At 37.4% G+C, this 12,476-nt stretch overlaps 1 protein-coding gene across 5 annotated transcripts in view; it reads right to left on the minus strand.

Annotated features, from left to right (window-relative positions):
- Armc3 (armadillo repeat containing 3) overlaps positions 1-11,142 on the minus strand; it is a 101,511-nt gene extending 90,369 nt beyond the window's left edge. For all 5 annotated transcript variants that reach the window (XM_013515510.1, XM_005386930.2, XM_005386929.2 and 2 more), the window contains exons 1-2: positions 10,901-11,142; positions 7,307-7,355 (exon numbers count right to left, since the gene is read on the minus strand). In XM_013515510.1, coding sequence (XP_013370964.1) covers positions 7,307-7,355; positions 10,901-11,127 — 276 coding nt within the window. In that variant the 5' untranslated portion in view covers positions 11,128-11,142. The remainder of the gene's footprint in view (positions 1-7,306; positions 7,356-10,900) is intronic.
- Between the last annotated feature and the right edge of the window lie 1,334 nt (positions 11,143-12,476).

Below are 12,476 nucleotides of genomic sequence, written 5' to 3' on the forward strand. Positions count from 1 at the left end.
CTTTCAGGTTCCTACACCAAGGAGACAATATGATGTTTACACATGTGGGTCTGATTTATTTCACTTATGTGTATGGTCTCTAGTTGCATCCATTTACCTACAAAGGCCTTGAGTTTATCTTTTTTAATAGCTGAGTAATACTCCATTTGTTTTTACTTTTAATCTATATATTTAAAGCAAATTTCCTGAGTCCTGCTTTTACATTCCATTTGATAGCCTCTCATTTTCTCTTACAATATTAGATCATTTATAATCTAGTTGCAATTATTGATATGGTTGTGTCTTAATCACCCATCTTACTATTTGTTTTCAATTTGTCTCATTTGTTCCCTGTTCCTCTTCCCTGTTTTCTTCTGGATAATTGAAGTTTTCTTTTTAGTATCCTATTTTATCTCTTCTCATGGTTTATTGACTATTCTACTAGTTATGGGCAACATTTTTCTTTTTTGCATACCTAATAATAACTTCTGAGTGGATAGTTAATATTGTGAAAACTGTATAGTGGCATGTATGGATTTTTTTTTTTTTTACAAGGAAGAAGGGGGAATCTTAAAGCATATTGAATTTTGTTCTGGCAGGCAGTTATTTATGGATCAGTGTGATCTATTTTTAAGGTCTTTTAAAAAAAGCTTTAATAGGTCAGATCTAGGGAAGGCTTTACTATAGGGCCAGTTTAGCCATACTACTATTACAACATGATCTTTCTTGAGATCCTAACAATGCCCTTGATATTTCAACAAAGCTCTCCACTCATTCTGGTGAAAATCACAACGCTTCCTAGACCTTTGTGAGCTCTAACAATTATATAGCTTTCTGCTTCCTGACAACTGTGCATGCATGTTCTCTGTCATGCGCAGTTTCACTTTATACTGCTTAGAATGCAAAGAACCAAGAGGACACTAACCAGGCTCCCAGCGCTATTTCTTTTTGTTGTTCTCTCCTTTTTCCTCTTCTGTCCTCCAAACTGCAACCACCTTAGCCTCCCCCGAACAGATTTCTCAAAACTGTCTTATTTTAAAACAAAGATGAATTTTACTGGATATTAATTATCCTCCGCATACCACACTATCTTTCCTTTGACAGTCAAAAACCTCATGAAGTTTTTTCTCAGCTCTCTCACTCTCACTCTTGCCTGCACATACCCAAGCTTTCACTCTCATCAGGTCACCAGAGCACCTCTAAGTCCACCATCAGTGATTACTGTGGCACCTACCACTTCTTAACGGTTTTTGTTTCATTTCTAAAGAATTAAAATAATAAGATAATTCTTAAAAGTGTAGGAGTTTAAGGCCTCCAGCTTTCTGGGTTATCATCTGTTGTTGTTGTTTTCACTCCTAATAGTTTGGATGTTAAAAATCCTGGTTTCTTCTTATTTTATCACAGCGATAGTCTTCCACACTTCTCTGTAACAGCACATAACACATTGCACTGTTTCTCTGATTTACGTGTATGCTCAGTACATTGTATGACGTTCACTTAGGCCCAAAATCTTGAAGCATCATTCAGCTCCTCGCCTTCTCACACTGTGTATAATCTATCAGCAAAGCTGGGCAGCTCCGCCTTCAGCATGGATCCTCACTCCAGCCACTTCTCACTTTCTGCACAATTATCCCCCGCCGTAGCTGCCATTCTATCTCACAGTGCTATGGTCTTCCATTTTCACCCTTCTTTCAAGATGTAGCTAGAATGACCTTACTTTTTTATTGAAATATAAAGAAGACTGCTCATCTTGTAAATTCCCAGTAAGAGTTCCTTTTTCGCACCCTAAGAAAACTCCAGCCTTCTTAATATAGTCCAAGAGGCCCTACATCACCCTTCCACCTTCTTTGTTACCCATCTCCTATTCCTTTACTAATCTCCAACCACACCGACCTTCCTAGCATTCCTCAAACACCCTAAGGCTGTAGTTACTGTTTTCTGGCTGTAGTTTCTGTTTTCACTTACCCTCACATATGTGCATAGCACACTCTCTCATCTCATGCAACTTTTTTAAAGGTAGGACCCCAGATCCCAGTTATAGTAGCCCCATTACTCTCTATCCCATATTCTATTTTATTTTTCTTCATTTATCTTAACACTACCTACATTATATTATTATTTTTTAAATGACTGCTTCTCTCACTATAATGCTAGTTGTCTTGGGGCCTGAACTTGGGTTTTAATCTTTAACCACAGAGTATATAGAAGAATATTTATGTATGGTATGCACTCAGTACTTGCCCAATTAGTGAATGAATTTTTATAGGCAAAGCACTATGTTATTATTTCTCAATTCTATTACCAAAGAGCAGTACTTGGAGTATTGCAGTATTCACCATCTGTAAAGCAATACAGTGAAGAGCTTTTGGAAATGTTTTTTATGCTGTAGACTTAAAATGTCTTCACTGTATACTGACTCAGAAACCTCAATCTGAGGTCTGAAGCCATCAATGAGCTTTGAAAAGAATGAAATTTTACACAAAGCAATACATTTGCTGGGGGGTGGGGTGAGTAGCGAGCCCCTAAAGGCTCACCAATGCTAAAAGTCACAACTTTAGATTTTCTTTACCATTCAAAGCAGTTTGCCTAACATTCCAGCCACTTACCTTCCCTACCAACACAGATTTCCCTTCTATTTTAGAACTTTCAATTTCCAATGTTTCTATTTTTTCCCCATTTTTCCTTTTTAATTTTTGAGGTGGGCTCTTGGTATGCTGCCTGAGATGGCCTCAAACTCCCAGACTCAAGTGATCCTTGTACTTCAGCCTCCTGAGAAGCTGGTACTAGAGGCATGTACCACTGAGCTTGGCCAGAAATAATATTTCAGCATTTTAAAGACTGATTTTATACTCTTGTGACTAAATCTTCCAGAATTAAACATGGCTCTGTTGAGCTCGCCACAGCAGGACTACAATTCTCAAAGGAGTAGAGTACACGAAAATACACTTAAACAAAAACTACAATAAACATCAGTTAATCTCTCTTAATGATTTAGAAGGTACTCCAGTATTTCATGATATCTCCCAGTTATCATTGAGGAAAAAAAGCAGTATGGGTATAAGAAGCTTACAGAGAAATTCAAGATTATGAGAGTTAAAATCTAAAGTGCTGTCAAAAGAGAAAAAATACCAATGTTTGGCACAGAGTGAAGATTCTTGGCATGACATTTGTTTCTCCTACAATGCCTATAGCATTATAGTAATTTTTTATTTAAAAAGACGCTGAGAATAAAATGATAGCTATAACAGAATGCCACATGACTAAATAAATAATACTGTGCTGTAATTACATATCCCATCTGCTTTCCCATGAGGAAGTCACTGCCACCAACAAGCTTGTTGTGAAATTACAATTTCACGCTCTGTACAAAATAAATGATGAACCAAAATCATTTACTGAAAGAATGTAAGAAAGGAGAAGCATTTTGGCTAAGCTTCTCATTTTAAGCTACATTGGTTTGAGAGGCCAGAGACTTGTAGAGATATTTTTATTTATTTTTGGTTAAGGAAATAAGACTGTGTAGAATAGTGCTATCTAACAGAACTTCAGTGATAGAAATGTTCTGATTCTGAGTTGACCAACTAAAATAGCATTCACAGGCCACAAGTGGCTCTTGAGCTCTTAAAATGTAACAAATACAACTGAAAAGTTGAATTTTTAATCTAGTCTTTTTATTATTTTAAAGATAAAAAACTAACAAAATAGGTATATTGCTGTCTATTTTTAATTAATTTTTATTATTATAAATTTAAATAATTACATGTGACTCATGCCTAATATATTCAACCTTCAAGTGTACAAGAACAGAAGATAACAAAATTCAACTTGGTGGAAACAGACCAAGAGAATTGAGTTTATGGTGGCAACATATATAAATAAAGGCTCTTTTGCTATCTGTTGGAATGTGTTTACCATATAAGTGGTCTTAAATCATGCACAGGAGTTAAACAGCAGGAAATAGATTACTTAGACATCACTAAAAATCTACTAAAATGTCTAAGCTAAAATAGGCCTTAGTTTACAACCTCAATAAGAGTTGCAAACTTAGAACAAAGTGACCAAACTGACGATGATTCATATAGTTTTATATGTGTATATTATTTATAATTTGATAGTTTTTAATTCATAGTATTTTTGTTCATCTGTGGTGAGGGAGACTGAAAGGAAAATAAATCCCCCTGATACCTCACTTGTTAAAAAAAAATGACAGTGTTGTCAGCCTATGACAAATGATTAAAGGTTAAGTTCTGAGATTGATGGAGGAGGTCTGGGAGAAACGTGCCCCAGGAGACATCTGACTCTTGCAAGGAAATGGATTTGGGCTCAGGTGAGGGAGCACGCTCTACTATTTTCTGTTGCTGTCATTCAGTAGTTGCTATACCTCACTCCTACTTGCATTTGTCTTGGGAGACAAAGTGCTGATCCATTAACACAAATATTCTGTTAACTTGATACTTAATCACTGAGATTTCACGGCCAGGCTTCAGCCTCTTGAGCACTTAGGAATTGTGAATTTATTCACTGAAGCTCAATCACCTTGGAAATATGAATACAATTTCCATGCCTGCAAAATTCAAAGGCCTGACCCTGAATCATGGTGGCCACACAGTAGGCCTCTGGACCTTTAGCAACTGGCTATCTGGTCTCCCACAGCTGGTATCCCTGCCTCCTCGTACAGTTCATACAAACTCGCTCAGTTCTGCAGAGTGCTGAACAGCACCCTCAACTACATCCTTAATTTCAGCAACATTTGCTAAGTTCTCACCCAGTGCTACACACTATTCTAAGCATCTTATTCCTACTTAACCTGACTTCACCACTGTGAAATAGGTTATCACTCCATCTTCGCTGTGCCACACAGAAGTTAGGAAAGTTTTCCAAGACCATAGACCCACACAAGTGGGTAGTGGAACAAAGATTCAAACTCAAGCATTATAATTCCTGAGCCTATATTCTTAATCACGGAGTATCTTGCCTTAGACTAAATAGCAATGCCTACTAGAGTAATTTCTGTAAGGAATTCTTTTATGCAATAATTTCCTAGGAAACTTACCTCTTATTGAAGCATCACAAACAATCTGTAAACTGGACATGGAGATGCTTCAGGAAGGCAACAGGCAGTTGTACTGGTCATTAAAGCCCCATCTTTTGTATACTTGGTACCTCCTGAGCGAGCATCTCTTTCATAAGAAGAGGAAACTATACATGGATATACCAATGTATGTTATGACTTATGAGAATATTGAGAAAGGCAAAGGGAGCATCTTGGTTCATTCATATCACTGAACACTCCTGCTTTCCCTATTACCTAATCTAATCAGTAGACAAAAGCTGATAAAAATTAAAATCATTGGAAACAATGTCTCTGAAATAGATGGTAGGCAAATTACCATTCATTGATAGAAGTTTATTGTCTTCAGCAGTTATATATCCCTCATTTAAATTCAATTTTCATTTACAATTTGTAGAACAAATACTTTGCACTTTTTATTTGTAGGGCAAACCTTCTGCTCCTTTTTATAGACTAAAGAAGTAGACCTGAAGTAAAAGTTCCAAGTTAGGATACTGCAAATTCCAGTGTACGGTTTCAATGTATTAGAATTTAGAGGTAGAAAAAGGGATGTCTTAATGTTTTAGTACAATTCTATCAGTTTTATTAATAGAAAGTCAGAGTAAGGAAAGGATGGGGGGCCCTTAGGAGTGGCAATAAATAGCTAGGGATCACTGACAATTGTTATATGTGTTCTTTGGCTCCCACCACACTGTATGACCTGAGGAAGTAAGATCTGCTTTGTTAATCCTAAGATTGCCTTTCTTAAGCCCTCAGTTGTTTCCCCAAAGATTGAAATATACAGAGAAAAATACCAGCAAGATGCCATAAAATTATAGAAAATGTATTAGATAAATTTATGTTATTAGCCTCTTGATTCTCATTTTAGTCTGAATGTGGTTTTTGCCAAGTATTGTGCTCAGGAGGCCACTTTTTGCTAACAAGATACTGATAATGCTATTTGGTAGGAAAAAAGCAGGGTGATGTAAGCCTAGGATGCATTAAATAAATACAAAGATCTGCCACATTTTCAAATTATGTCCAAAAGAAATCACCACAACGATGACATTACATCATAAAATCACAACAACTACCTCTGTGAGGTCGTGGGAACTTGGCCAAACAGGCCTTTCAAGAGCTTTCATTCTAAATGTATACAAATATCATACCTACGTAGTTGTGCAGGGAATGAGTGGGGTGGAGAGAGAGAGAGAGAGAGAGAGAGAGAGAGAGAGAGAGAGAGAGAGAGAGAGAGAGAGAGAGAGAGGGAGGGAGAAGATAGCAGAGTCCAGGAGATTCCTATGACAACAGATTTTATTTACTAAATGCTACCTATGTGGTAGGCACTAAGAACTTCATGTAATTTATTTTGGCTTAATTCAGACACTAATCCAAATGACATGGAGAGTATGATTCCCATCTAAGAAATAAAGAAAGACTGAATGAACTTAGCCAAATTTGGCAAGATGGCTAAAATAACATTTCATGAGAGGCTGAGCTGGGACAAAGCTCTTAACCACAATGCTCCATTTTGGAGAAGAAATATCTCTGCCAAGTCCAAATTGCTATAAATGTCACAATCCTGTGAGTCTGCATACTATCTCGTTTCTTTTCTATTCATATTTTATCTGAAGGAAGTCACATTGAAGTTTGTTTTGAAATAAGTTTCTAAACTGAAAATTGTCAAAGGCTATTTCCTGCTAATCTTTCTTTTTGATTAAAGAGAACACATAAAACTATGCTTTTTAAAGAGAGAAGGGTTTTCTGTAGTAGGGGATCCATTACTTAGAGTATGGAATAGAAAAACCGGGTGATCCCGTACTACTTTTTTGATAGAACTAGAAAATACAGTGGCTCTCACATCTAAGTCATTATCAAATAATCTCATATACAAAACTAAGGGCTATAGTTTAACTTTTCCTTATTTCTGAAAATTCAGTTGGATAATTCACATTACTGAGAAACTGGCAAATGTAAACTTGAAGTATTTGAAAGAACAAACCAAAATTATTTATTCATTAGCTGGGCTATAAACATGCCATCCACATACCAGAAAAGCTAATAATTACTCTCTAATTGTGCTAATTATATAATGACAATGTTGTAAATGTTTGTTTACATAATTGTAGATTTCTCCGAGTAATCTTATCGTTAGTCAGACTTTGGACTTACGCCACCATGTATTCATGTATATGCTGGTACATGCCAAACAGTCTGAACAATTTATTTTTAAAATTGGTAGTTAAAATGCTACTAGTATTTAAATCAGAAACTTACCACATCCTTAGGAGGAGGTTCTACTTCCTTCTTTATCTTTTTACCCATCCTGGAAAAAGATGCAAAATGGTTAAAGTGGCATTTCTGCCTTTATAAATGCACACAATTTGCTTATCTACTTAAATTCTTGAGAGGTTTATTTTCTCCTTTACATTTTCCTTAATAAAAGAAAATTCAATGCATATAAAATTATTGTACATGTATAAACCTGTCACCAACACCCCAATTTTACTTATGATGCTTATCATTCATTTACATTGGGCTTGAGATTCTAAATCCAAGATGCTTTGGGGATCTGCAAGAATATTTGCATCACAAAGCAGGGCTTTCCTCTAATAGAATCCATAGCTCAATAACAAAGCAATTGAAGGGCTGGGGATTTAGCTCAGCGGCACAGCATCTGCCTGGCAAGCGCAAGGTCATGAGTTTGGTTTCCAGTACCAGAAAAAAAACCCAAAAAACAAAAACAAAAACAAAAACAAAAAACAAAGCAATTGTGAAGAAATGTATTCTGAGAAAATCAGGGTTACTCTTTGCTCTTTGTAAGATCTTTTCCCACCTACCTTCATCTGCCCATTGCCTGTGGAAAAAAGGAACAGTATATATACATACTGACATACCCAAGAGGAATAACTTGATTGGGTATGGACAACGTCCCAAGATCGGTGCCTGTTAGAACAGCTCTTGCTGGTTTTCTCCAGTGAGAGTTATGGGATTATGTCTGCCATTAGAGCAATCTCAGATGGTATAATCTAGCCTCCATGAAATTACTATAGTCTCAAGAGATAAATCTTGGGAAGCAGAAAATCCTTGGAGAGATCCTATAATGTCAAAGTTAGTTGAAATTCCGTATCAAAGATCGAAGTAACCTCCTAGCATTAGAGATACTGAGAAGAATTATTACAAATATTAAAAAGCCTCATGTAATTATTACAAATATTAAAAAGCCTCATGTGCGTAGAAACTCATGGGGCCCTCTGAAAGACCTCTATTCCAGGTCCCTAACGTAAGGTCACATAAGTAAAGGATCTTGAGAAACTAGGCAAGCTTACTCAGTGATGCACTATTTTTTTAAAAAACATAATACAGTATGATAGACATTGTGAAATGAAAGGAAAAAGCTCAAGCATAGAGGGCAACTGGGATGTGGGAAAAGAGAAGGGAAAGAAGGAGAAATTTTGTATGTATGTATATACAGATAGTTAACATAGTTGATCTACTGTCTTCTATTTCTTTGCTGAAAGAAACTGTTAATGAGTCCTTGATTGATCAATATTGCATGTCTCTATTTGTTTTCATGAGAAACCACTTTGAAGATATCAATATGTAATACAACAAGCATTGTTTATTTCCTACCACTTTGTTTGTAACTCTGTATTGTTTGTATTGTTCTTCTGCTGTTTTGTAAATGGTTGTCTGTCTGTTAATGTTTTCCTCCTTTTATTTTTAAAATAAAAAAATAAAATAAAAAACACAATACAGTAAGTTTTAAAGAGCATAAAAAATGAGAAAAAACTCTAAAAATGATACAGAATTTCAAAAGAAGATGATGGGAAATCAACAATGGTTGTTATATTGCATACTGTTATCTTCAGTATAGTTGTTCAGATTACCAGATATAAGAATGTAAAATTGGTTATAAAAAATGAAGCATTGTCTAGTCTTTACAGTAATGGATGCAATTGGAGACTATACTCATAAGAGAAATAAATCAGACCCACATGTGTAAACATCATATTGTCTCTCTAGTGAAAAAAACTGAAAGAGTAAATAAAATGCAGAAGGTACAAGCTAAGGAAAAGAGAAAAGAAAGAAGAAAGGGAAAAATTATATATATATATATATGTAAGCTAATTGTGATGCACTATTTTATGCTATATGAATATGTAAAAATGTATCCACATCTTCTATTAAATGTAATTTTTATCATAAAAACTTGCATTTGAAACTACTCAGCAATTAGCAACTTGGAAATTCTTTTCAAACAGAAAATTATTTTCAAATGTAACAAAACCTTAATTTTTTTTGTTTGTTTTTGTTTTTTCCAGTACCAGGGATCGAACTCATGACCTTGCTCTTGCCAGGCAGGCGCTGTGCCGCTGAGCTAAATCCCCACCCCTGAAACCTTAATATTAATAAAAACATTTAACATTAACTTTTAAGTTTCTTTTCATATATTAGAGCCATTTTTTGAAATCTCAAGTGTCTTTAATAGATGCATGAAAATTGCACAGGTTCTAGGCCTTATGACTATAATGATTTAGGCAGACAGAGAAAGTATTCTGGACAAATGAAAAGCCATCTTATAGCTAACCTCTAGGAAAACAATGAGACAGAACAGCTTCGGATTTAAAAAAGAATTCCTTATGAATTAAATTATACCTGCCTAAAGCTGTTTTATATAAACTGATTTTCACTCAGGAAATAATTTTTCCTATTTCATGATAGTTTTGAGCAATTCCACAGTGAAGAGCTCAGAGACTAAACTAAAGATCCAGTGTTGCAATAACAGAGCTGGTCCTAGGCAATACTGCGGCTGTTTTATCACCACCTTGGGTATGATAGCCAGGAAGAGAGTAAACAGCCCATATAGATAGGGCAATGAGCCACTGAGATGACCCTAATCTTTTTCCATATCAAGGTAATATAATTCCTGAAGAGAATTTTGAAGAAAAGGAATGGTACAATGAAAAGATTTTCTAAATACTCAAGGTAAGCTCAGGGAGATTAATACTATTGCAATGTAGTTTCTCTGTGTTTGTGTTTTCTATAGTGATTTTATCATTCTACCTGGATTTCTATTCCCCAGTCCCACTTTCCCTTCCTGGGACCATCTTCCTACTAAGTTCTTAGCAACTAAGTCAGTCTCCATTTATTCTCCAGTATTCTCCAACGAATCAGCAAAATATGCCATTTAAGTAATACTTTGAAAGTCCTTATTTATCTAGTCAGTCTCTTATTTCCAGTTTTTCTGGAATTATGGATTAGGCTACAATGAACATTCTTAGAAATAAAACTTTCACCCACATCCCCAACTGCTTCTTTAGGATAAATCTCCAATAGTAAAAGGACTAGGTAAGAAAGTACCAAGTTCATAGTATTAGATAGGAAAATAAGTTATTAAAAAGCCAGTACATTTGTATCTTCTAGAGCCACCCTTCCCACACACACGAGTTTATTGGTCACTGGTATTTCTCCTGCGCACAGCTTCAGCCTATGATGTTAAATATTTTCTAAGCCAGACAATGTTTTGAACGGATTTAAAGGAGAAAAAGAGGGGACAAAGTAAACCGGGCCCACTTCTTGAGCGGCTCACAGTCAGGTAAAGGAAACTTAAACCCCCTGGATGCCCTCTAACCTCAGTTTTGTCCCTGGTTAAGTAAATGGGGGTCGAGGTGCTTATGAAATTCGCCCGGATCCCACTTAATACTGTGGGTGCCGGGCAGGGACAAGCCCTTAGAAGGTGTCCCCTCAGCTGTTCCCTCAGGAGTCCGCACCCACAGCACCTTCTCCTTTCCCAAGTTTTGTTCAAGCCCCTGCACCAATTTTCTGTGACCCGAGGGTTCAGGTGTGCAGCCGCGGGCCTCCCAGTACCTGTCGGGAGGTCCCCGCAATCGCCAAGGTCGCCGCGGGCGCAAACCTCCCAGTCCACGGTTGTGTCTGGTTGCTAGGCGACGCCTCACTGCGCTTGCGCGCTTGGGCGGGAGCGCGCCTCTTCCGAGTGCCCTTTGTCCCGCCCTGGACAGCAGTGCGTCCGGGAGGACCCGGGCGCGTCCTCTGTTCCCTGAGTCCGGTGCTCTGCGGCAGGATATATGCTGCATCCTCAGAACTAATCATGGCCCTACCAAGTGTCTTCCTTCTTTCTTGCTCCTCTGCCATTCTTCCCAGCAGTCCAGATAAAGGAAACGAGACTCTTTTCTTCCCTCTCTATCCCCACCCGCCAACGGCAACCAGCAATTAAGTCATCCATCAGCCGCCTATGTTCTGCTCCCCCTCACGTCCTTACCCCAAACCAAACCATCATGCTTAGCTTTAGAGCTGATGACTTCGGTTTCTTACTCCTAGTTCTTCCTGCACACCACACACAGGTCAGCCTGCCAGAAGTCGTTCTAGCCTTGCCCTTTCCCTACCCGAACATCAGTGGCTTCCAAAGATAAGTTTTCAACACGTTCCCCTGGAGTTCCCGGCTGCTTGCCCCTTCCTGGTCTATCTGCAGCCTTATTCCCACTCTGCACTCAAGCTCCAGCCACACTTCTCATTTGCCCCAGTTTTCCATACCTTTTTCCTCTGGATTTTTGCTCACTCTATTCCCAAATTTTATTTTTCAGCAACTATTTATTAAGCATATGCTATTTGCTAGGTTATACGCAGTTCTCAAAATAGTCTTTCATTTCTATTTAAACCCAGCTCAAATGCCAATTTTATAAAATATTATTTGGTTACCTTTAGGAAAAGCCTTTCCTTCTCTCCTTATCTTTTGCAAACTTCTCCCCTCATCAGCCTGAAGTGTGCTGGATGCTTCTGACAATGGCTGCTATCGTGTTTTCTGTTGCTGTTGTTGTTCTTGTCCCACTTTTTAAATTACCTGACAAACAGTTTTATACATATTTAACAGTTCTTTATATTAAATGTACTGTGGTCAAATCTCTGGTGTGATTTCCACCTCCTGGTTTGACCATGACCCTCTTGTATGTTTGGCATTTTTCTCTCTTCCATCTTTTTTCGCCATCAATATATAGAGTCAAGTCATTGCTTCAAGTTGGTCCTTTCATGTCTTATAAAAGCAAAAATTTTCTTTAATTCTTGTGTTAGCTTTCTGTTACTATAACAAAGTACCTAAGGCAATGAACATATAAAGAGATTTACTTTGGCTTATGGTTCTGGAAGTTCCAGTCCAAGTCTAAGTGGCCCCATTCTTTGCCTAAGGTGGTACATTGAAGAAGGGGCATGTGGCAAAGTAAAACCCTCACCTCATGAGCTAGGAAGCGGAAGAGCCAGACAAGAAGGGGTTGGGATCACACAATCCTTTTAGAGGGAATACCCCCAGTAACATTAGAACCTCTCACTCAACCCTATCTCCTGAAGGTCCACAGCACCTCCCAATACTAACACTCTAAGGATCAAGCCTTGAATACATGAACCTTTCAGGGACTCTTCACCTAACCATGGC

The sequence above is a fragment of the Chinchilla lanigera genome, unplaced genomic scaffold (assembly GCF_000276665.1).
Source record: "Chinchilla lanigera isolate Chin_1 unplaced genomic scaffold, ChiLan1.0 scaffold00028, whole genome shotgun sequence".
Taxonomy (NCBI): Eukaryota; Metazoa; Chordata; class Mammalia; order Rodentia; family Chinchillidae; genus Chinchilla; species Chinchilla lanigera.